The sequence below is a fragment of the Clarias gariepinus genome, chromosome 6, assembly GCF_024256425.1.
Source record: "Clarias gariepinus isolate MV-2021 ecotype Netherlands chromosome 6, CGAR_prim_01v2, whole genome shotgun sequence".
In the NCBI taxonomy this organism is placed as follows: domain Eukaryota; kingdom Metazoa; phylum Chordata; class Actinopteri; order Siluriformes; family Clariidae; genus Clarias; species Clarias gariepinus.
Genome location: NC_071105.1, coordinates 24723753 through 24750581, shown reverse-complemented (window position 1 = coordinate 24750581; position 26829 = coordinate 24723753). Strand labels below are relative to the sequence as shown.

The window sequence follows — 26829 nt, the reverse complement described above, 5'->3', positions numbered from 1 at the left end:
GGAAAACCTACACAATCTGTTGCTTAATGTTTTGCATTTTAATGTTATGTCTGATTGGTGTTTACTGCTAATTGATTGGTGTTTATTGCAAATTAATGTAATATTGTAAGCTAAATTTTGGTCTTGATTCACTGAGAGTGCAGATGAAGTTCTATTTTTGTTGTTCATAAGTTGTTTGCTGTTCATTTTAGTTTTCTCTAATTGTTGGATGCAAATGATTATTGGCATCAAAATCCATCACTTGTAATGAATTTTCAATGGGACAAAGCTGTACTATAAATAGAAATGACTATGTCTTTGTCATTATTTTCCACCAGATTGAGAAGATCATGACAATAATTGACAGGAGCATTGAACTCTCCAAGGATCATCAATTAAAAGGTAAAGCCTCCTTAGACCTCTTCCCAGTTGTAAGAGCAGAACGAAACCCTAGTGTAATAAATTAGTTGTAGGGTGTTTCATTAAATTGCATTTGTTGACTTAGTAAAAATACAACAAACTACAGCATTTTAAACAATAATGCATCTTTACAACTGCATAATTATTTTTTGGCATAATAATGCTGTTCAGTTTTTTACAGACTTAAATGGTTACCCTTTGCAAGTTAATTTTGTTTGATTTATGTGTGACTATATGTGACTTTATGTGTCATGACCATAATTTCTGTACCTGAAATTTTGATACAGACATCTAGTAATATTAAATGTATGTCTTGGCCTGATTTAAGGAGGTGACCTAATTCCAGAGCAGTACTCATCATGCCCATGGCCTTTGGTAATTAGGCCTTAAACTTTTTTTCCTGGCTATGTCCCTTAGCAATATCTATAAAAGTGGAGTTTTTTTCTAGAGTGATGCGATTAAAGTTTTACAGTCATATGTCACTGAATGTATAAGTATGAAGTAAGAATGGTTATCATTCGTAAGTCATGCCATGATATGGCCATTTTTAGTGGGTACAAGAGGTTACCTGCTCACATGTGTGAGGTTAACCTGCAGATCCTGGCGCCTGCGTGCTACCATTACAAATTGAGTGTTTCAACTCACTGCAACCCCTCATGCTACTCCAATGTTTCGGGAGCCCTTACTTCTGCTCGTAGTTTTTACCATAGACAACACTGCCTACAGTCACAGTAGGTGAGGCATGCCTGTGAGACACTCATAGTATGATCTAAAACCTGATAATTACCTGTGCCACACCTACAGTATGACCTAAAAGCTGATAATTACTTGTGACACACCTACAGTATGACCTAAAAGCTTATAATCGCATGTGACTACCTGTGCAAGCACCAGCCGGCCACTGCCCACCAGCCAAACACCGACACTCTGGGTGCTCTGGTTTCCTCCCACAGTTCAAAGACATGCAGATTAGGCTATTGGCATTCCCAATTTGCTTGTAGAGTGTGTATAAGCGTGTGAGTGTGTGTTTGTATGTGTGTGTGCCCTCCGATGGATTGGCACCCTGTCCAGCCAAAAATTTATGTAACTCTGGATAAAAGTAGATGTTGTGACATTGCCTAAGGTTGTTGAAACAATGCCACAATGAATGCAAACAGTATTCAAAGCTAAAGGAGTTAAAACTAAGTATTAGTATGTGCCATTTATTATAAAAAGGTATATTATTATTATAAAAAGTACAGTGTACTGATACTATTTTGGGGTGTCATTCATGCTTATGAGGTTGGTTCAGGCAAATTGGAAACATACATAAATTGATATTCTTCCTGCCTGATCAGTTTTCATGCTCTGTGTACGGATGTACAACACATGGATTAAAATACTTCACAGTGTCTTTCATATTCTTACAGAATATTGCTTAACACTGCTTAAGAAATATGTATTAAAGATTTCTTTGGTTAATAATAATTTGACATTCTTACACAGGTGAAGAATAAAAGGTGAGAATCTATTTGCAATATTTTTTTTATTTATCCAGCACATTTAATGTCCACAATCCAATAAACAGTGTCATTAATCTGGCAATGTTTGAATCACGTAATATGCCCGACCTTCCCTGACAGGTAGATCCCAAAGCTGTGACGTCTCTTTGCCAGGGTCTCCCACTAGATATGGAAGGATTCAATGGGGAAATATGAGATATAGGATCAATATCTTTCAAATTAGCTTCTTTCTCAGCATAAGATACCTGGTTGGGAGCAATAGCATGTGCCCAGGACAAAGCTCTGGGTGCACTATGTGTTGTTTGTAAGCATATACAGTAATTCTGCTCTCCCAATACTCCCTTAAGGAGGGCCATGTCTCAGGTCTGTTTACATTGTCTTATTCACTCATCATGTGTGAGTATTTCTGAGGGTTCCCTAGACAACAGTATGAGAGACGGAAAGTACTAGTATTTGTTCTTGTTTTAAGGACATCTCTGGAATCTGCCACTGTCCTGGTTGAGTTTCTCTACTTGGTTGTAAGTTTCTCTACTTGGACTATAAGTGGTAAAGTTATACATGGCTGATGCTAATATTATGTTGTTTAGAAATTGTTTTAGATTGTTTTAGAACTTAAAAGTAAATTTCCCCCTCTGCAAAACACAATATCTGATATTAAATTAGTGAAAAACGACCTTAATATTGGCTCTGTAGTTAGTAATCACTGACATTTATGTGTGACTTTGTGATGGCTATTTGTGTCAAGGATTTTATATATACAAATATACCTTGGATTGTGCGCATAAAACGTTCCAGATGTGTGCTTGTAATCCAAAGCACTCATATATCAAAGCAAATAATAATAATAATAATAATAATAATAATAATAATAATAATGCAAAATATACAGTGAAAATAAAACAACTTAACCTGCTTTTGAAAAAAATTGTGGCGGGTGTTAGCCAAAAGAGAGCAGAGGATGAGGAGGGGGGCTACACAAACTTTCACAAACACGTGTACACACACACACACACACGCACACACATATATACATATATTAGATATTATATATATTAGAGAAAGAGAAAGAGAGAAATGTACAAAGGCCATGAGCCACTCCTGTTTTTTCTCATATTAAATTAAATAAATCTATGTACATTAAATTGAAAAAACTAAAGTTTTAGTGTGAACTAGTGTTTAGTGTGGCCTGCAAAGTTCATGAAGATTTGATTTAACAACCTCATCACCAACCTCATTTCCCTACTCATCTGCTCCAACCACTCAACATTCAGCATAAACAGTATACATCACTGTACTAACCACATTTACAGGAATGTAAAAAAAAAATTTTTTTTTTATAAAATTACAAGAAACTTTGTCTATCTGCAAGCAAAATATAAAGAAAGAAGAAAAAGAGGTTAAAGACCTTTGCACAGTATTATACATTTTATGTTCTCATGTACCATATCTCATGTACCTTGTTTACTAATGACTGGAAGACAGTGCATTAGCTAGGCCATACTATAATAAAGATTTTTTCCCACTCATCTGTTTTTCATATGCTGATGTGGTTATAAGCACTGTCAAGTGCTTTGGCAACAGACTGCTTTGGCAACTGTGATTTGGCAACAGGGACAGTGTATCAATACTTAAACAACAAAATATGGATTGTATCACATGGATGGGAAACACAATACTTTGATTTCTCAGTCCCGAAGTCAAAATGGGGGAAACTTAGATGATAACTTTACTAAATAAAACTTCAGCCCAGACAGCATAGTTTGGTTATGGCCAGAGGTGGGTAGAGTAGGCAACAAATGTACTCAAGTAAGAGTAGCTCACTCTCACTCACTCTCTCATCTTCTATACCACTTTATCTTGTATTCAGGGTCGCGAAGACCTGGAGCCTATTCCAGGAGGCTTAGGGCACGAGGTAGGATACACCCTGGAGAGGGTGCCAATCCATTACAGGGCACACACACACACTCACACACACCCATTTACACACTATGGGCAATTTGGGAACACCAATTAGCCTAACCTGCATATCTTTGGAATGTGGGAGGAAACCGGAGTACCGGGAGTAAACCCACCAAGCACGGGGAGAACTCCATGCACACAGAGACGGGAATCGAGCCTGGCCAGCAATCGAACCCGGACCCTGGAGGTGCAAGGCGACAGTGCTAACCACTACACCACATTTAAAAAAAAAATTATAATAATTATATATTAATTTATATAATTGATAATAAATACTCTCTCTCTCTCTCTCTCTCTCTATATATATATATATATATATATATATATATATATATATATATGCATATACAGCAAATTATATATAAAATGATATAATATTATATATAATTATATATGCTAACATTACAACATTCAATGAAACAGCTAAACTTACCGCGGCATGTTTCCTCAGGTTAAAAGTCGAGTTTTTAAATGCTGAAGTGTCTGTCTGATTTGGCAGACAGAGAAGACACTGCATTATGAAGCTGTCCTTTTACACTTTGTGTAAGCGAAACATGCTTTGTATATGAGGCCAGGGGTGTTCATTTTATCTTGTTGTAGCACTGGAGACAGATGCCTCCACTAATTTTGTTTTTATTTCCTGTCAACCACGACTGAAGACTTTTTTTCCCGCTATGATGCCAGTTTGTGTGTAATCATGTGACTACAAGTGATTATTGTTGCTACATCTGATTGGTAAAACACAGTCAAGTGGTTTATCCACCGGCTGTGTAGAATAAGTCGAGTGTAGCCGAATGTAATAAAGTAAGAGAGCGTTTCTTCTCCACAAATCTACTCAAGTAAAAGTAAAAAGTATATTGCAGTAAAACTAAAATGACATTTTTAAAAAAAAAGTAAATGCTCTGTTTATGGCAGGGTGGGGGGTGAAGGTGAGGAAGTCCAAATGTTTTATGTGTGGTCCTCCGAGTTCAGGGACCAAATGTAATTGGACAAATTAAAATTAAAACTTTAATACTTGGTCGCAACTCCACTTTAGTGTTCAGAGTTATGGGTGGTTCGTCAGGGATAACCAAGAATAATGGGATTCTGAGCAGATTTTGTTAGCATAAATGTAATGGTCTAATGGATCTTCACCTAGCTAACAGAACACAATAATAGAACTAGAGAAATAAATTTAAAAAGTGGCTACATCTCTCTCAAGTTCCTGGCTGCTAGCGAATTGAAGAGGGCTGGAAAAGATTGCAAATGTGAGCACTATTCAGGATGAGAACTGATAAACACGGCATAATATTTTGCTCTGTAGCACTTCCATTCCAGAACATGGGTTTCATTGTAGTTTCATTCCATCCACTTCTCGCAGCTAGTTCAGTGTTTAAAATTCATTGAATATTTTTGCTGTGCCGTCATCCCTGATAAAGCCTAATTAATTGCTCTCACTTCTTTTAATATCGGCTATACGAGAGTTGGAGCACAGTTTTATTTAAAGGTTTTAAAGAGAGAAAGAATTAACATGAAATTTGCATTATCTTTAGAGGGAGAAAACAAAAAATATAATATTGTTTGCCTTTATTTAGTAAATTATTCTTTTTCTTCTTTTTTTTTTTTTTTTTACAATTTTTTTATCTAAAGTTTATGTATGGACACTTTCATATTCTCGCATGTGTCATGAATAAAGGAGATAAATAAATATAAATAAACAGTAAAATAATCAGAACTGGAATCTAAGCACCAAAACAAAAAGATCAGAAAACACAGAATATACCCAGAACAAAAAAAAATGTGAAGTAAATGGAAGAGAACAAATGCCAAGAAACAGGTAACGAAAGGAAAAGAGCTAAAATAACAGTACTAATCAAACTAGCTAAAATACCCATGTCAAAATAAAGTTTCCACATCACAACATAAAGATAAAAAAATAACATAAAAGTTCAGAGATGCTGACGTACTCCCAAAAGGGGCTACTCTCTGGACATGCCAGAATAATGCTCACGGAGCTGGAATATACTGTTGGTACACTTTGCCTAAATCCACGCATAAGTGACCACATGACACTCATGAGGCACAGTTGCACTGCAGGGACCATGTTTTTGAAGCCTGGTAGCAGAGCAAACACAACATCCTCAAAGCCCACCTCAAAGGTGAACACAACAGTACATACTCAGCAACAGAAGGTGCTGCTGGGCTAGGATGAGATGATGCATGGCCTGTGTGATATGGTGCATGATGTGGCTCAGGTAAAGTAATTCAATTCAATTCAATTCAATTTTATTTATATAGCGCTTTTAACAATGGTCATTGTCTCAAAGCAGCTTCACAAAAATGAAAGTATATATATATATATTTTTTTTTTTAGCAAAGAAAATATTTTGAAGTGTGTATGTGTGAGTAAAATGTGTCTAGATTATAATTAGATGAATGAATGATGAATAAAATGTCTCTGATGAGCAAACCAAGGGTGACGGCGGCAAGGAAAAACTCCCTGAGGTGGCAATAGGAAGAAACTTTGAGAGGAACCAGACTCAATCAGGGAACCCATCCTCATCTGGGTGATAACAAATAGAAATAACATCATGTGTGTTGTGCAGGTGAACGTTCAATATAACAGAAGTTGTGCAAATTAACATGAAGTCCAGTTCAGCACAGGGAGTCAGTAGGTGCAGAGGGCAGATGGGGTCTGGATCACTGGAAGCACAGGACCAGCATGTGTAGCTCCAACCATCATAAAGCAGAATCCATCTGGAGCTGGTCCTTCTCTGAATGCCTCAGAAACCTCGCAGGGTTGGCCTTTGTCTACTGAAGGTGGCACAATCTCCAGATGCCTCGGGATGGGTAGAAAAATACAGAAAAGATGGAGAGAATTAGCGTAGCTACCATTCAGGATAGGTGTACTGGAGTAGGAGGTTATGGGATGAGTTACGCATATGCCAGATTAAAGAGATGCGTCTTGAGTCTACTTTTGAATTGGGAAACCGTGTCTGCTCCCCGAACACTGTCTGGAAGGCTATTCCAAAGCTTTGGAGCTAAATATGAAAATGCCCTCCCCCTTTTGTAGATTTTAAAATTTTGGAAATTACCAGAAGTCCGGAGTTTTGTGATCTTAAGGAACGTGGTGGATTGTAGCGTATCAGAAGACTGGTTAGGTATGTGGGAGCTAAACCATTTAAAGCCTAGTATATAAGTAATACTATTTTGTAATTAATTCTAAATTGAACAGGTAGCCAGTGCAGGGATGAAAATATAGGTGTTATATGATCATATTTTCTGGATCTAGTGAGAACCCTGGCGGCTGCATTTTGGACTAACTGTAGCTTGTTTATTGTGGATGCAGGACAATCACCTAGTAATGCATTACAATACTCCAGTCTGGAGGTCATGAGTGCATGAACTAGCTTTTCTGCATCAGATACGGATAGGATACTCCTAAGTTTGGCAATATGTCTAAGATGGAAAAAGGCTGTTTTTGTGATATTGGAAATATGATTTTCAAAAGACAAGTTACTGTCTAATATTACGCCCAGGTCTTTTACTGTCGAGCTGGTAGTAACAGTACATCCTTCTAACCACAGGCTAAATTGTGAAAGCTGTTGTGTGCTGGTTTTTGGGCCGATGAGTAATATCTCTGTCTTATCTGAATTTAGTAAAAGAAAGTTATTGGTCATCCAATCTTTTATGTCCTGGACACACTCGGTTAATCTAGACAACTTGGGTATTTCATCTGGTTTTGTTGAGATGTATAATTGGGTATCATCAGCATAACAATGGAAACTAATCCCATGCCTTCTAATGATGTTTTCCAAGGGAAGCATGTATATTGAGAATATAAGGGAAATGCTTTTCTTTACCTGAAGCTAGCCGTATGGATAAACGGAACAGGGTGAATAAGGTAAAAAAAAAAGTTTAACTAAATACAGAGAACAGAGAACCTACAAATGTTGAAAGATATCAATTTAATTTTGCTCAGTTGGACTGCAGAAGCTCCACGTAAATCTCAGCTCAACTTTGGAATACATCTTTGCATGGAATGAAGGTTGTGAAATTTGGTCCCATTGACTTAAGTTGCACTCACATTCCAGGTGATAAACCTGAATACAACCCTCAGGATATGTGTGTAGTGCAGATAACTCATACCAACCAAGACCTATTGTAATATACTTATTTGCATCTCAATTTTGATTTAAAGCATTTAAAAAGCCAGCTTGAGCCAACTTGGTGGTGAGCAGAACTTACTTCCTGGAGCTCTTGCATCCATTCCATCACATGCTGTGCAGGGAGTGCAGCTTAGCAAATGTCCACTTCTGCTAGTTGTGGAATGGCATGCAGTCATCGGTTATGGTCTGTGTTTCTAGTCCCTCATATATGCTATGAGGTTTCGTCTCAACTAAACTGTTGCACTCTGAACCATCGGCTTCATCTTGTGACATGATGTGGGGAGTCACAACTGGGCACCGTTGTGCTGTATGCCGAAAGAATTATGGTGTATTATGAGTTGAAAGCATGCCCAGATAGATTGCTTTGCACACTCTGCTTCGCCAGACTCCTTATTGAATACCATGCAGAATCTCACATTTCTTTGACACATTTTTCTGTCAGGACACAGGACAGTTAACTGCAATGCCTGGTCACCTCAAAAAGGTTGACCTTTCATGCCCCCCACCCCACCTTACATACACAAAAAATGAGGGGCGGGTGGGGGGGGGGGGGGGGTGAGGGGGGCAAATGCTATGCTGAAATTTCAGTTCTGCATTCTATCATGCCTGGATTTCAGGCACTGTGCAATGACAGATGTTTTAACAAGAAGATTTTAACAAAAAAGTAGCATGAAGAGAATCTAATCAGTGACCAAAACAGTCATGACAACAATAGATGCAAGACAAAGAAATACATGACAACACCAACACCGACACCGAGCCAGAAAAGGTTCACAGAGGCTGCATGCCACTAGGGGAAACTCTGACACCTCAGCTCTCGGTGGATATGTCTTTGAGGATGGAAATGTCATCGCTTCTGTAAATTCAAATTAATTGCTTTATTGTGGATGAAATGTGTTGGAACTTGGAAGCAATTGTGGTCTACAGCTCGCTCACCTCCAGTGGATCCCTAGGTAAAGGCACAGCCCTTTGTATGTGACCTAGAAGTAGGCACAGGTAGCATTGTTGTTAGCACCATGGCAAGCACCTCTAGGGTCAGGGGTTACAGTTCCAGTTCCACAGTTTTTCCTCGACAATCCAAAGACATGCAGATTAGGCTAATTGTCAGTAGTGTGTGCTTGTGTCCTGAGATGGATTGGAATCCCTTCCAGGGTGTACGCTGCCTAGTGATAAATCCCCTGGGATAGGCACCAGGCCCCCCACAGCCCTGTGCAGGATAAGTGGTATAAAGAGTGAGTGTGTGTACATGACCTCTGCTGGCATGATTGGGGAAATGTCATGGGTCTTTCTCCAAAAGTGTGTGTGGGTGGTGTTTAGGGTTAGGCATGGCAAAGGTCTGGACATACTGTAGTAGCTGCATTAAAATCTATATCAAAGGAAGAGCCTTACAACTATAGAAGAAAAATGTGTGTGTATGTTTGGGGGGGGGGGGGGGTTAGTTTAGAGTTAGGAAAATATGTAGACATAACCTTAATTAGCTGCAGTAATAGCTATATCAAAGTAAGGTCCTTACAAGCATAGTTAGAAAAATGTGTGTGTGTGTCTGTGTATGTGCCTGTGTGTGTGTGTGTGTGTGTCTGTCTGTGTATGTGTGTGCCAGTCATCTGGATGTAGTCTGTTTTGCTGACTTAACATTTAGCATGCTGCCCCAGCACTCAGAGTTACAGTGTAACATTCATAAATGCAATTCCCCTTAGTAATGTACCATGGTGTATGGCTTGGTGGTGATTTAATTTTTCATAGGGACAGCGCACAAACCCTGGGAGCACTTAAGTGTGCATAAGGGCAGAAAAAAGAACCTCCAGACAACTCCCCTTGTTTTTTCTTCATTCTTTAGTTGGTTCTGGCATGTTGGTTAGTGATTTGGTTTTTGTCTCTCTCCTGCTCCTGCTTCTGATGATGTCCTTTCTGCACCAGCAAGATCAGAGTGCCTGTGTGCAATTTTAATCAGCATGGTGTGTGAGGAGAGGGGGGGGGGCACTGAGAGAAAGAGAGAGAGAGAAAGAGAGCAGTGTTGGGGATTGATTGTGGAAAAGAGAAAGAGTGAGAGAGGAGTGAGTGTGTGAGAAACAGAGAGACAGTAAAGGAAAGGGAGGGGGAACAGAACGTGTATATGCTGTGCAGCAGCACACAGCATCAGCCAGCATATGGCAGCCCTGCAGTGCTTGCAGACAAGACAGTGTCATGAGAGAGAGAGAAAGGAAGAGAAAAGAGAGGGAACGATCACAAAAGAAGGAACGAGGGGAGCACAATTGCAAAAACGGGATTAGGATGAAGGCACCTCCACAGCAAGGGATTATTTACTGCAGCCGAAGAAGGACAGAGCTGCCGGTGGGTTTCGGGAGGAGGAGTGTATCATCTGGATGTTTTGCTTTGTGAGTGGTGATTGCAGCTGCCATTGGGACTGTGCGCCACCTGAATTGGGGATGCAGCAAAGCCTGGTCCCAAGAGCAGCACCTTTAGGAACGACAGGCAAGGACAGAGCTCAGGAGAAAAGAAGGAACCACCTGCAAGGTTTTCTAATGGGGCTATCTGTCTATCATACAAGCTCACCTGCATTCTGCTGGATCATGGTTTGCCTCTGTCTGCTTTGATGATGTGCTCTGCTCTGGCATGCTAGACCACCAGAGTGCATATAAGCCAAGAAGGACCAGTAGCATTTGGATTGCAGTGAAGAGAAAGCAGTCGTCATCGGGAGCTGGTTAATTTGGCAGTGCTTGTATATGCAACTCTGAAGCGTTTCCAATATATTGAGGAATTCTGAATCTAAGCAAAATGTGACATGGATCGCGTGTTCAAAATGAGCAGACGTGATGCAAACAGTATTCTGTCTTTAGGCAGTTGGCATTGTAGTTTAATTACAACATTATCTATGTTGTAGGTTTTTAGAGCATTCCATCTAATAGACATATAATAGATGGATAATAGTATGTAAGAAATTACATTAAGAAATATTTTGGAGGAAATTAAGGTCCTTAGACACAGAAAGACATTTTGTTTTTGTTTTACAGACCACCAAATAGGTTTGGTTGAGACTTGTAATCTAAACGGTTTTGTGCTTCTATGAAAAGAACATATGCATATCAGGGAGTTTGCTGCCTCTTTGTAGCTCACTGTGGGTGTGATGATCTTGCTGCAGCGCAAGGTTCCCTGAGCACATTCTGATCTTCCATTCACAACACTAACCTTCTCCCCTTTAAGGCCAAATAGTTTGAATTAAATAAAAAGGAGTGGACTGTGTATGCATTGCCCCTCTACATTTTTATTTTTTTTGCTTTGAAGGACAATGCCATATTATCTTTCCAAACTGGACTTGCTTCCTTGAAGCCACTCTTCAAAAAAGGACTACCTATAGCTCTCTACCTCCTCCGCCCTCCATCCAACAACAAGGGCTCCTTTTCATCTCTGTGTTTTGTGGGCCCCTGCTGTTGGTGGCCCCTCAACCAAGCCTGGATCGTGCCGTGCTGCTGCTGTTGTCCGTGGCTCTGCTGGCCGAAGATGATGTGGCAGTGCCATGTCTCGGCCTCTGAGTGCCGCTGCTACCGTCTGAATGGCTTCTCGCTCCTCAAACGCCTCCCTCTCTCGGCAGATACCGCAGGAAGCCGGGTGCTGGAGCAATCGGTGGGGGAGTGGTTGGAACACGTGGGCTTTCCTCAGTATGAGAGTAAGCTGCTACTAAATGGATTTGATGACCTGCGCTTCATGGTGAGTCTCCACTGACCATTCCACCAGTTCAAAGAATAAACTGAAAAGTGATCACTTGATGTTGATGGTGAATGTTAGGCATACTGTAATTACTAATAGTTGTAATACCTTTTTCTACACAAATAAAATAAAAATTAAATAGTTAAAAGATTAAATTAGTAAATAAATAAATGAATAGTTTTTTTTTGTTAAAGAAGAAATTAAATAAATAAAATTAAAATAATAATTATGTGTATATATCTTTGGTAAGTATTTAAATGAGAATTCCACTTCAGGTAATTGTATAATTTACTGTTTTTCTCAGTACTGTTCTTTTTTTTTTTTTTTTTGGTAAAAAATGTACTTTGCTACCACTCCATTGTATATATTGATTAAATAAATTTCACTTAACTGGATTTGCCAAAAATGTGCAGGGCAGTAATGTAATGGAAGATGAAGACCTTAGAGAAATTGGCATCACAGACCCAGGTCATAGGAAGAAAATTCTTCATGCAGCAAAGAGTCTACCAAAGGTACCATTTATAAATTACCTAAGGATCTTTGTAATGTTTGCTAAGTATTCAACAAGTCATCCCTAAACATAAGTGTTTGCATCTCTAGGTGAAAGCTCTTGGTTGTGATGGGAGTACTTCGTTGGCCTCCTGGCTGGACAATCTAGGTCTTGGGGAGTATCTGCACAACTTTCTATCCAGTGGCTATCGCACACTTGAGTGTGTGAAGAATCTGTGGGAGTTGGAAATAGTCAATGTAACAGTAGTTCATATTTCTTTCTAGCTAGTGATGTATAAACAATTATGTTTTGTCTGTAGTTTACATTGAAGTCTGGCTATCTAGCATTCACTTTTTCTAAGTATAGGCACTTTTAATAGGTTACGTGACTTTTGCATTAGTCTGAATTGGTCTCACTAATACTGTTTATCCAGGCCTGATATAGTGCATGCCTTGTCTTTTTTCAGGTGTTAAAAATTGGCCTTCTTGGCCATAGAAAGAGAATAATTGCTTCTATAGCAGAGCGGCCCTATGAGGAAGCACCTTCAAAGTCCAACAACTCCTCCCAATTTAAGGTGACTGACATGCCGTATAATTTGCTTTACATGTTGTACGCTGCAAAATACATTCCATATATAGAAGGTCCTTTCAATCAGAGATCCTTGGTGACACAACATAATACTGTACTCTCAAACTCTCCTAAGAGTTCAGTTTTTGCTGCGTTCATTTAATACTAAACAGACCTGCACACATTATCCAGTTTGTCAGGTACAGCTAGTATATAGAGTGGATATAAAAAGTCTACACACCCCTGTTAAAACTATATGTATTTAAACAAGATACCCCATCAGATCTTACCCACCTTTAATGTAATATGGCAAGCAATGAAATCCATGATAATGACCCAAATAGACCCAAATAGACCTAAATACTATCAAACGTCTGTAAAATGACCTGAAGAGCCGTCAACAGGAGATCTCCTTGCAGTTCAATAGATTTGGAGCTTTTTTGCAGGGAAGGATGGAATAAAATGGCTAAAGGAGGATTTTGTGTGCTGGTTACAAGCAATTACAAGCAAAAGATGCTTTAAAAAAGCATTATTTAAGGGATGTGCAAACCTATGCAAGCAGGTTATTGTATTATTATTTTTTTGTTTTTTTTTTCTGTATTATACCACATGAAAGTTAAAAAAAGATGTGCAAGAATTTATTTTTGTTTTATTATTTTCTTTATCACAGAAACCTGCAATTTCAAACAGTGGAGTGTTACGTTTTCATATCCAGTATAAGTGCATTTTGTAGGAAACATAATACATCTGTTTCTACACACAATTTTCCAGCCCTCTTCTAGCTCATTCATCAACAGAAAGAGACTACCACTAAGCAGATATTATTGCCTCAGCATGTCTGGTGAAACAATGTTGCAGCCTGTTTTACACTCATCATTGGTAGAGCTGAACTGAGTGCTGTTTATCTAAAATGTCTAGTCAGTATCAGTATTGTACTCCTGCAAACTGAACCAATAAGTTTAGTGTACCTATTAAAGTGATGTACCTAATATTTGGTATTTGTGTGTCTGTGTGTAGATTCAAGATCTTTTATCTCAAAATCTGGCGCCTCTCGGTTACACGGACCCTTATACGAGTCGCTCTATGGACACGTTACTGCCATTGGGGGATTATGGAAGGAGAGGCAGAGGGGCAGATCAGGAATGCAGCGTCTCACTCCGCTCATATAGTGAGAGGTCACGCTCACATGTGAGTCTTCTTAATGGTGGCACAATGCTGCATAAAAAAATTCTTACATTTTTGTTCCCAGCGTGAGAGTGCTCTACAGAGCTAATGGTAATGACTTTTGTCCTGAATTCCTCTTTTTTCTATTTAATTGTGTTTTCTTTGAAGTAAACAGCAATGTCTATAAATACTGGAGAATATGTTGTTCTGGACACGATGGTGCAGCAGGTAGCACTGCATCACAGCTCAAGTTTCCCCTCTTTAATCCTGAGTTTCCTGTGGAGCTAATGCAGTGCCATTATCTGTGTCATTATCTGCATCTCTTTAGTGATCAAAATATTTGGATCTCTGTCTGTATTCAGATGTACAACAGATGTGTGCATATTTCAGAAAAGATTTTTAGAAATTAGTAATTTGCAGAACATATTTTTATTCAACTTCTAACCTCGCATAGTTCCTCAGCCTCATCTAATTAAACTAGGGAAATGATTTTTTAAATGAAACATTATTTTCCTAATTAAAGAACTGCTATTTGTAGTTACAATAATAGCCACTATTATTTGAGGCGATTTATGTAACTGGTACAAGACTGCTCATTTTTAGGTTTTTGGGTTTGTTAAATTCCAAAAAGATTCAAATAGGTTTACTAGAAGTGCATCTACTACAAGCCTGGAAAACAATGCTTCTTAATAGTTTTTTTTGCACCTGCCAGAATATAGAATATAGGTGGTTCAGGTTTGGAGAATATAAACAAATAAATATAAATAGAAAATAAATGAAAATGATAATAACTCTGGCTTGGCAGTTAGTAGAAAGAAGTACATGGACACATTAATAAACATTACCTTCGCTTGTCCCACAAACTTGAGCCTGTGTTACATAAAATTAAAAACCATTTAATTCACACAACCTTTTTACTGCTTCCTACAGGATCTAGTCCCATGTCCTCCCTGGCAAGTTTAAAAAAGGGTGTGTCCTATTCATATCTGTAGTTGTATTTGTTTAAAGGGCATCTGTTCAATTTAAGTAGTGAATACCTACAGTAGATTGTCCCTAGGTAATCACACACATTCATAGGGGTCAATGAATGTGTATGAATGTATAGTACCAGTCAAAAGTTTGGACACCTTTTTATTTAAAATTTTCTTTGTTTTTAATTTTTTAACATTGTGTATTAATACTGAAGACAATGAAATTATGACAGTACAAATATGGAATTATTTGGTCAACAAAATTGTCTTAAATAATTCAGAATATGTTTTTAATTAAAAAAAATTTAAAAAAGTAGCCATCTTTTGCTTTGATGGCAGCTTTGCCCACTCTTGGCATTCTCCCAGTCTGCCTCATCAGGTAGTTACCTGCAATGGATTAGAGTAGTGTTGAGTACGTGTTGGCTGCTTTTTCTTCACTTTTTAGTCCACCTCATCGCAAATCATCTTAGCTGGATTTAGATCAGGTGATTGTGGAGGCCAGGTCATCTGCTGCAGCAGTTCATCACCCTCAACAAATACAGGTAGCTCTTACATAACCTTTTGGTGTATTTGGGGTCATTGTCCTGTTAGAAAACAAATGATGGTGCCGCTAAATGCAACCAGATGGGTTAGCATGTTGCTGCAAAATGCTATGGTAGCCATGCTGGTTAGGTGTGCTCTTAATTTTGACTGTCACTAACACGTTCACCATAAAAGCACGCCTACACCATCACACCTCCCTCGTCCATTCATCATAGCGGGAGCCACACATTCAGGACCTGTCATTTAGGACCTGTCATAATTCCCATTATGTCTAACAAACCCACATTGGTTAGAACCAAAAATCTCAACTTTGGACTCATCAGACTAAAGGGCAGATTTTCACTAATCCAATGTCCAAATCAATTCATGGTGTGTCCAAACTTTGGTCACTTCTCTGTGGGCTCTGGCACCTCGCACAAAGGTTTTTGTTGTGATGTCCACCAGGATGTCATCAGCGAATCTTTTGAGTACTGTGGTTTGTGGGGAAGGGGTGCTGTCAATTGGATCTGCTCATTTCATGGGTGCTCGATCAGATTGGGATCTAAAGAATTTGATGGTCTGAGTAGATGCCTTGGGCTCTTAAACTGCTGGCCCCTGTGCATGGTATACTGTGGTGCACTGGATGTTCTGATGCCTTTCTATTGTGGCTAGCATTGACTTCTTTCAGTGATGTGCTGCATTGGCTTGTCTGTGTAATCCGACCAGACAGACTGACCTTTGTTCTCCAAATTACTGGTGCATAGTTAGTGTTCAGTGTTGTTGTGTTATTGGTATGTGGTTGATCAATGTATGTGTACATGGTGATCTGTAATGATGTCTCATCCATGGGTGTATTTCTGCTTTATAACCAGTGTTTCCAGGATAGGCTCCGGATTCACAGTGACCCTGAACAGAAAAAAATGGCTAGTAAAAAGGATGTTCTGAGTCTCGGGTCTATTAGGCTTTTGATCTGAGATGCCCTCAGGTCTATTAATAATGTTTTTATTATAAAGGGTATATTTTAAACCCTTTTTCTTGTTTTGCAAATTGGATTAAAAATGATAAGTCATTAAAAGATTAATATTCTCTGTTGCACACAAAATTGTGTGGGCTCGAGGGTGTCTGTTTTATCACCGGTCCTTATTTACACACCGGATGGGGAGTATATACATTTACATTTACAATTAGGCATTTTTTTTGTTCAAGTACTGAAAAAACAATTACGTTGTTTAAAGATAGTCAAAGACTCAACGGTACGGACATCTGGAGGAAGTTTATTCCACCACCTAAAAAAAAAAATAAGCCAGACAATTAGCCAGGTAAAAAAAATTCAGTTACATCACAGATCAAACAGTTTGGGGTATCGTACAAAACTTCACAACAACTGTTAGGAATATATAGCTAGTGGTCTAGTCATCTTTTGGATAAGCAAATACTAAAGAGCCTTGGATTGGATAACTACTGCAGTGATTAATATGTTTCAGCTGGCAACAACTTTTAAAAGCTTAACTGATGTAGTGAGTAGCTTCTTATTTCTTAAACAACAATATCAGATTATGTACCTGGTGGTCAGAAAGATGTTGCTGTGTTTCAAAAGGGTCAAATATTGGCCTACATCAAACAAAGAAAATAACGAAGGTAATTGCTGAAATTGCTTTAATTGGGTTAAGAATTATTCAGTGCATTATTAAAAGATATCACTTAAAAACATCATTAAAAATCAACAATAGAAATCAAATAGTGAAAGTAAGGGCACTTCCACATACATACAGTATTGTTATAAGAACACATAAAATAAGAACTAAACTGCTGTGTGGCCATAAGAAAACCACTTGTTAGTGAAGCTCGAAAATAAATAAATTCATACAAGAATTGGTCACCAAAGAGTCCTGACCTTCTAATTCTACTATAAGCTAGCGCCAACTTTATTTTATTGTTCTGCTCTCCCATCATCGATACAAGATTCCAGACAAAATTAATGCAAATATGGATGGAAATAAAAGTTAGGACATTGCATAGGATTGTTAAAACAATGCCACAGGAAATTCACACCATAATCATAGCGCAAGGCGACCCAGACAGATCTTGTGTGAACTTTTTGGAAATCGGCAGCATATTTACAAATGTGAAAAGTGTGGATAATCAAAAATGAGCCAGTACTGTATTGGTCTTTTGTGGGTCTTGTAACTGGGTGGGTTAGACTGAAGATCCTGGGTTCATTTGATTACTTATTGTTCCAATAACAGACATGAGCTTGTTGTGATCTTTAAAAAACGTAATTATGTGTATAAACACACAAATTAATACACAAAATTAAGATGTTTATTCAGAAGATAATGTTTTCTATAATTATTATTTTTAATTTTTTTTATTAATTATTATTTTTATAAATTTTTATTCATTCATCCCTAGCAACATCTTTACCCTGGCAAGGATCATGGTAGATACAGAAGCTATCCCTGACAGTGTGTGAAGCAATGTATTATTCTTTACAATATTTTTCAAATTTATCATCAAAATGTAAAAAAAAAAAAATGCATGAGGGCAGTAGATGTAAATTTGATTACATATTAAGATACTGGTCTAAATAAGGCTGCATAATTAATTTCATACAGCTGTAACAACAACAACAACAACAACAACAGCAGATTAATAAAATCTTCAATGTCTTAATATCCAAACTTTTTCATATTTCACTATGAAAGCAAACAAGTAGTTTGATAGATTCTCTTTTCATGCTATGGCAATAATAGTATAGGATTTAAAAATAATAAACCTAGAAAAAAAAAGAAAAGAAAAAAAAAACAGGACACGTATTAACAATAAGGCTTACCAGTACTGACCCCTAGAACATGCCCTAGGGGTATATCCATGTAACCTTGGTTAGCCAAGCTGATTAACAAGCCAATTTGATTAACGAGGGCGATATCAAGCATCGGCTGATCAGTCTCCAAGCGTATTCAATTAATAAAAATGCTTGAAATCCCCCATTTATTCACTCCTTCTTTTACATACTGCCTTCAAGCACTATGAAATTCCGCAGAGAAATCACAGGCTTTGGATTTTTTAGAGAATGAGGCTGTATTCCAAGCTCTCAACATGTTCATTAACGTCTCTTAATTGATTTAATCGGCTTAAAGAATTTTATTAACCACCATTTATAAGAGAAGAGGTCTTTACTCTAGTATCTATACAAGTTGTTGGACTCATATTGTTTAGTGGGAAAGCATAATTATAAACTAAGATAGGCAAGCAAAGCATAATATGGCTAAGAGTGAATCCCGCATACTTTGGATTGCATAGAGGTGGAAAAACAGGGAAGCAGACGGTAAAGAAAGCAGCTAAATGTACTTTAATTGTGAGACTAAATAAGGACAATGGCAATAAGACAATGCTGGTAAAATCCCCCCCCCCCTTCCCGCCCCTGCTTTAATGAACCTTAAACACTTTGCACGAAGTGGGGAAAATGTGCAAGATGCATTGCATGCTCCCATCCAGCTAGTTTTGTTCATATTAGAGGCGCATTGCAGCTCATTTTTAGGTGCCACAGAGGCTGAGGATAAATGTGGTGTTGAAACATCTAAGGCACTGCTGTAGACAATGCACTCCATTCCTAATTAAGGTGGTATTTTATCATCCTTAAGCTGTACAGAGTTTCCATGCTGTGCTGTGCTCTCAGTTGATCAGCAGGCTTAGCTGTACCTCCAGCTCCTTCACACAAATGCATTTTAAATTACTACATTCTAGAATTAATAATTGACTAGTAAAACTTTGTAGGCATGCACCCCTACTACATACTTGCACACTACATATTGCAGATTAGCACTGACTAGCGCTGAACAATATACTGTAGGCTGCCATGTCAACAACAATAAGGCTTCTTCTGGTTTTCATTATGGTAAAAGAGTTTTTCTGTTTCATAGGAGTCAAAAATGGGAAGAAAATATTTTTTACTCAACTAAAATATTAAATTTAAATAAAATTTAATCAGTTTGTTATTACTGGTTTTATATAAACTGTGCATGTAAATATACACTGTAATATTTTCATTTGATTTTTTTATTGCCCTATAGTACACAATATGTCCAAAGGTTTGTGGACACCAGACTATTAGACACGTAAACACAAGCTTTGCTTTTTAATCATCCAATTTTAGCCATAAGACCATTAGTTTCTTTAGTGGAAAAGGAGTATGTAAGTAGGCTTAGGGTGTAGACGACAAGTGCATGACACTTTGTTTTTGTCATTGTCATAGTGACAATGGTAAATTGTGGCCATCTGCGAAGCAATCATGTATGTGAAAGAGTACTGATATTATTTTGTGCTGCCCTTTGACACAATATGAGCAGCAATTAAAAAGATGCAGTTGGCTGGCTTTGTGTGTTGGCATGTGTCTCCCCAGGCAACTATTATAGTGACAACGTTCATGGGCCAACATTGGTTAATTAGGCATTAAGGTTTAATTTTGGAAAGTTTATAAAACTACATTAGACCAGCATTGTCTGCATGCAATTGGGATAATGTTAAGACAATGGTCCAAACACAAAATTATTATTTGAATAGACTTTATATTTTATATTCTATCTCTCAATTGTAATGCATCCATAAAATGGGACTCTGTCCAAGATCATGGCAGTGAGAGTCTAATTGCAATCCATTATTCCACCAGGGAACTTAATCTTTAACCTAATCAGGTTTCTTTTTAAAACTTTCCTTTTCTAATAAATAAATAAATAAACAAATAAAAAAGGTTGCCGCATGAGTACTGTAGATTTATATTTACAGGTGTACATATCTTCATACTTTTCCATTGGTGCACCTAAAACTGCTCTTACAATGCTTTTTGGGCTTGATTGCTATGCCTTAATGTGAAATCTACAGTATACTTCTTTATTGCCATGTTTTTTTTTTAAATATATAAGAAATAATAACAGGAAAAAAATCTGTGAATACAAACAGAAAGTAATAAATAAACAAAAAAAAGTATTCTGCTATATATGAACCCACTTTGTATGTGTACTGTATATATGGTTGACGTCAATAGCATAATATTAATTTGTTTGCTTATTCATGTATTTTACATGTAGTCGTATACACAAGTGCATATGTACAGTACAACATAATAATAATAATAATAATAATAATAATAATAATAATAAAAGAAGGAAGAAAGCGAAAAACAAGGAAAGGAAGGGAAAAATAATTTATAAAAGAAAAGTGAATGATGTATACACAATTAAGTACTTTTGATGTAATGGTTTATTTAAATGATACATAAAAATCAACATATTTATTTAAAAAAAGTTATTTACTCATTTATCCTTTTATGTATTTTGCTCTGTCTTAACCATTTACTGGAATGTTTATAAAGGACCGGCATACAGATCGTCACAAGGAATCTCGACGAACCCCAAGCCAGACTGCATACACCACTGTTTCCACGTGGCACCACCATCCTGAGAAGCTCATCACAGAGGCTTGTTGCTATGAAGCTAGTGTAAGTCACTCTTGTAGATTTAGGCATTTTTTTTTACATACAGTTTATGCATATACAGGATGGTTTGGAAGATACAGTGGTTTAACCAAAGTCTGCACAAAGGTCCATAGTTATCAATACTCTGTATTCTATAAGATTGTTTTATAATAAGAATATCTATCTCAGTTTGGACATACAAACATTTTATGAATAATGTCATATACTGCCTGGCCAGGAAGAAAATCGCTGTTTTAGAAGGGTCAAATTGTTGGCCTGAATCATGCAAAATAAACATTGAAGGATAGTCCTAAACCATTAGCATCATGAAAGAAATGTGATTAGAAAAAAAAATGTGAGCTGTGATTAGAAATCACTTAAAGGTCTGGTGAAGTGGCATGGTGGCGTACGGGTTAGCACTGTGACCTTTCCTTGGGTCTGTGTGCATGAAGTTTGGATGTACTCCCATGTGTTTCCTCCCACAGGCAAATGACATGTTAATTAGCTTAATCAAAGTTTCCAAATTGTGTGTGCATGTGATTATACAGTATGGCCTGTAATGGAATGGCACCCTGTCCAATCCTCTCCACTTTCTGTCCTGAGTCCACTGGGATAAGCTCCAGGACGCCCACGATCCTGTACAGGATTAGCAGTATACTTTAGAGAATGAGTGAGAGTGACCTTAGTGAAGTGGTGCCAAAAAAAAAAACTGTAGATAACAGTTATTTTGAATCGTGAAAGTAGGAAAAGATAAGAAACCATACAAAAGAAAACCACTTGTTAGTAAGTCTAAGCTTGAATTTGCAAGGGCAGATAGAGACTGGACTTTGGAAAGGGTCATGTGGTCTCATAAGTCCAGATTGAGCCTATTCCTATTCCAATGGGTGCGTCAGGGTAAGAAGGAAGTGCTGTGTATTATCGGTCACTCTTGTAGATTTAGGCTTTTTTTTTTACATACAGTATATGCATATATAGGATATACCGATAATACACAGCACCCAATGTACAAGCATCAGAAGGCAGTGTTATGATCCGGTATATGATCTGGAGGTCTAGGCTCAGCAACGTTATGTGGCAATAAAATTAAGTCATCTGATGACCTGAATGTGCAGAAAAAACAGGTTATCCTTTCAATGGGCTTTTTTTTCCCTGATGTCACGGGCATATTCCAGGACTCAAATTGTGAAAGGGTGGGTCTAGGAGCATTTTCAAACATGAACTGGTCAACATACTGTATTGCAGGCTGTAATCAAAGTTAAGGCGGTCAAATGAAATATTAGAATGTGCAACTTTCTTTTTTTCTGGGCAGTATACCTGCATGTACAGTACTAATTACCTGTATATTATGAACTGGATTCAAGAATCAGTTTATTTTATGCAATTTAAAACTATTTAAAGTACATCAAATCCCTGGCCAGGAAAAAGCAATTAAAAACAATCAAATATGTACATGTACTGTAAATTGTATATATTTGTACTTAGAGGCAAAGCAAAGTCTTTATTCTTAAATGACACTGTAAATGTAACTGTGTTTGATTTAACACTGACTTCTTGGCTTTATAGTATCTTGGGTCTGTGATAATCAGAGATCTCAGAGGTATTGAATCTACGCAAGAAGCCTGTTCAAGAATACGGGTAAAACAATAATTTTTTTTCATATTTTCAGTTTTTTAGTTTCTCAATTTTTTTTTTACAGTTAGTTTAATTGTTTTATGTGGGCTACATGTTATAGCCTTTATCCAATGTAGTGATTTTCTGCCTATTTTAAATGAGTGTTTATTTTAAATCATAAATAGTCAATTCAATAATACAGAATAGCAGCATAAATAGCTCGAACTATTCAGCTCAAACACCACAAACCTATGCTGCCTCTCTGTGTCTCGTTTGTCAGAAATCAAAAGACCACCGGAAAGGTCCTGTGATAATCCTTTCCATCACTTATAAAGGGGTCAAGTTCATAGACGCAGCCTCTAAGGTAGGATGCAGTTATTCATTCCAAACTTATGCACAGACGAGGAATAACCTAAAGTTATTAGCATAAAATCCAAAACTATTATATAAAATAAATAGAATTCTGCTCGTTGGTAGCCCAAATAAAATGTTTTAGTCAGTGAAAAAAAGCACTCATGCAAAATATTGTGACCTATGTAGGGTATCGTGGCGGAACATGAGATCCAGAACATCTCCTGTGCGGCTCAAGATCCTGATGAACTTCGCGCTTTTGCCTATATCACAAAAGATCTAAAGTCGGGGCACCACTTCTGCCATGTTTTCACCACAGTTGAAGTGGTAAGACACACATTTTAGTTCCAGATTAAGTGAAATCATTGACAAAGATTAAACATCTTTCATTTATGTTGAAATAATAAGGTTTCTCATGAATGTCTATTTTTCATTGATACCATCCGCATGTCAGTTTTATCATGAACATACAGTAACCTGGCATGTCACCATTAAATTCTACCCTCCATTGTGTTCCCCAATACAGACACAAACCTATGAGATCATCTTGACTCTGGGACAAGCATTTGAAGTGGCCTATCAAGTTGCTCTTCAGGCACAGAAGGCCCGACGTCACAGTACCTACAGTGGTGCGAACTTGGAGATCGTTGAAACCAAGAGCAGCAGGCCGGTGTCATCTCGCAACAGCACGCGCCGATCAGTGGTAAGAAATAGCTTCCCAAATACAGTATATCTGGAAAGTATTCACAGTGCTTCACTTTTTCCACATTTTGCTATGTTACAGCTTTATTTCAAAATCGATTAAATTCCTTATTTTTCTTTAAATTTTACAAACAATAACCCATAATGACAATGTGAAAGAAGTTTGTTTGAAATCTTTGCAAATTTATTACAAATAAAAAACAAAGAAAAAAATGTTTCTTCAACTAGATTGGAGTCCACCTGTGGTAAATTCAGTTGATTGGACATTATGTCGAAAGAAACACACCTGTCTATATAAGGTCCCACAATTAACAGAGAACCTTCCAGAAGAAAAACCATCATGTAGCATCATACTCAAAAAGACCTGAGACTGTAACTGGTGCCAAAGGTGCTTTAACAAAAAAAATTCTTTCTCATGGTCTGAAAGTCCTTCAGATGCCTTTTGACAAACTCCAGGAGCCCGTCATGTGCATTTTACTGAGAAATACCTTCCGTGTGGCCACTCTATCATGCAGGCCTGATTGCAGAGATGGTTGTTCTTCTGGAAGGTTCTTTTCCACTGTAATGGTTAGGTTTCAAACTAACCATCGGGTTCTTGGTCACCTCCCTGATAAAGGGGTTCTACCCTCCTTCCCCAGTCGCTCACTTTGGCCGAGTAGCCCGCTCCTGGTGGTTCCTAACTTCTTCCATTTATGGATGATAGAGGCCACTGTGCTCATCCTTGGACAATTGTGTGTCTTTCTAGATCATGTCCAATTACCTGAATTTACCACTGGTGGACCCAAATCGTGTTGTAGAAACATCTTCTGAGCTCAATTCTGAGTGTCAAGAAAAAGGCTGTGAATACTTACTGTATGGACATGTGATTTATTTTTTATTTTTTTATAAATTTGCAAAGATTTCAAACAAACTTCTTTCACATTGTCATTATGGCTTATTGTTTGTAGAATTTTGAGAAAAATAATAAATTTAATTTATTTTAAAATAAGGAATTATAAAAATTTCCAGGTGCACTGGAAATAACGCGTCCAGTACTTCCAATAGGTTTGTGTTAACTGTCACCAGTATGAGAATTAAAATACACAAGTGCGATCAAGGGTATTTTAGTTTTTTATGCTTTTAGGGAGAATACCTATTACTCTTAGAAAATCTGAATCAGTTTACATTTGGGGTCAGTGGATATTTAATTAAATCAGAAAAACTTTTGCTGCTCCAGGTCTTAAAAAAATACAAATAACATCCAAATATTCAGAAAACGTCTCTGGATGCAAGTTAACTAAACTATAATCCTTCAAATATGCCAGACAATTGTGCACAAGATACTATCATAACATTTAAGATTTTTATATACGTAAACATGAAATGTCTTGCAGCAACAGTTAATTTGGGTTTTGTTGCAGGAAGATGTGGCACAACTTGAGATGGCATCAGATAAAGATATCTATTTATCTATAATATTTCTATAATATGAGCCAGCATTCATTGATATTGTCTGAATGACTGTGATTTGCACCTGTGTGAGAGAACCTGGTCCTAAACAAAGTAGTTTCAAAGTGACATAAAAGGTTTAAATGGTGCAGACGGTGAAGTGTTTGTCATCTTCCAGTGTTGCAGTTGAAAGTACACTAGGGCAAAGTCCTCATTATGCCATGACCCAAAAACAGTTTGTCTGAATTCTAAATCTTCCAAAATGGATCCCAAAATTTCCTCACAGGACCTTGTTGGTCCCCGTGTCATCATGGAAACTGTGTACAAAAGGTTTTTACAGCAAAGCAACTAAATTTCTAAAAAGCTAAATAATGTTTTGTTTTTTTTGACACACCCCCAAAGAGCTACTGAGATTTGTTACAGTGGTCTGGAATTTTCCTGTTTTCTTTGCTTGATGCAGTCCAATAGTTTGAGTTTTGTTGCACACAAAACTTTTTTAATTGGAAAGACTGTTAAAGATCATGAGAAACATTACAAGCAATACAGAAACTTCAGTTTACACCATCAGCCCCTCCTCTACCAGTTTAGGTTCACTTTGGTACACGACAACAACTCTCTATCCTAGTACAGCCATGCACAGTTTAACCAACAGCTTTATACACACTTAGTCATTCTTTATACTGCTTCATCCTGTATTCAGGGTCATGGGGAGCCTGGAGCCCATCCCAGGAGACTTACACAATACACCCTGGACAGGGTACCAGTCCATCACAGGGCACACACATACACATAGACGCTACAGGCAATTTGGGAAGGCTAATTAGCCTAGCTTGCACAATTTTCGGAGTGTGGAAGGAAACCAGAGTACCCAGAGAAAACCCACTAAGTACGGGGCCCCATGCACACAAAGGCGGGACTCGAACCTGGCTGGGAATCAAACCCAGACCCTGTAGGTGCAAGGCTATACTGCTAACCACTAAGCCAACGTGCCACCGCTTCGTACACACATTACTTATAAATGAAATGTTTTTTTAAACATGACCTTGTGTGTCAGAGAATAATAATTTGCCAAAATTAGTAAAAGTCAAAAAATTGCATATGTTCTTCTGTCAAACTGTCTAAATGTTGTTATACATTATTACAATAAATTACATTACATGGTATAATATTTTAATGTATATCATATTATATGTGTACTATAATATAATGTATAATATGTTTCTTATCTGAATATATATGTTTCTTTTGGTCTGCTCTCACTTCCCCTCCTTCACAGGGTGCACCAGTAACGGAATGCCACTGCTGCTACTGTCACACCTGTTCTGCCCACCGTCCCTCCTACCTCCCGCTGCCCTCTGTCAGCCCTGGAGTTCAGGTTCTACTCTCTTTTATTCCTTCTTTCTTTCCATCTCCCTTTCTCTCTGACCTTGCTTCACACCTTCCCATTCCCTTCTCTGACCATTTCCAGCTTTAACAAAATTTTCTTTCACTTTTCATTATTTACCTTTTCTTTACTTTTTTTTTTATTTGAAAAATAAATAAATAAATAAAAAAGGGAAGAATAGGAAAGCTGCAATGTATGCCTAACTGCGGTAATTTTTCATGTCCTTTATGTTGAGCTGTGACTAACATCACTATAATTGTAATATCATTTCAAGGGAAGAATTTGTTTTTCTTCAGAATGAAGTTTATAATCTTTACAGTTTCCCATGTGGGATGTCCGTGTACAAACCGTTTTTTTAGCTTTGCTTGCTAAGTTATTACTCTTGCATATGACCAACAACTTTACAGAGACTGGATGTTGTTTTCAGGCAAAATAGCATGGCTGCCTCTAACT

General features: G+C 37.6%; 1 protein-coding gene across 2 annotated transcripts in view; it reads left to right on the top strand.

The window, feature by feature from the left end:
- Positions 1 to 26829, top strand: part of anks1ab (ankyrin repeat and sterile alpha motif domain containing 1Ab) — a 35466-nt gene that overhangs the window by 5414 nt on the left and 3223 nt on the right. For both annotated transcript variants that reach the window (XM_053498773.1, XM_053498772.1), the window contains exons 2-13: positions 318 to 381; positions 11598 to 11713; positions 12127 to 12225; positions 12314 to 12460; positions 12670 to 12777; positions 13788 to 13958; positions 20799 to 20924; positions 22464 to 22535; positions 22792 to 22875; positions 23052 to 23189; positions 23389 to 23565; positions 26269 to 26367. In XM_053498773.1, the coding sequence (XP_053354748.1) occupies positions 318 to 381; positions 11598 to 11713; positions 12127 to 12225; positions 12314 to 12460; positions 12670 to 12777; positions 13788 to 13958; positions 20799 to 20924; positions 22464 to 22535; positions 22792 to 22875; positions 23052 to 23189; positions 23389 to 23565; positions 26269 to 26367 (1401 nt within the window). The remainder of the gene's footprint in view (positions 1 to 317; positions 382 to 11597; positions 11714 to 12126; positions 12226 to 12313; positions 12461 to 12669; positions 12778 to 13787; positions 13959 to 20798; positions 20925 to 22463; positions 22536 to 22791; positions 22876 to 23051; positions 23190 to 23388; positions 23566 to 26268; positions 26368 to 26829) is intronic.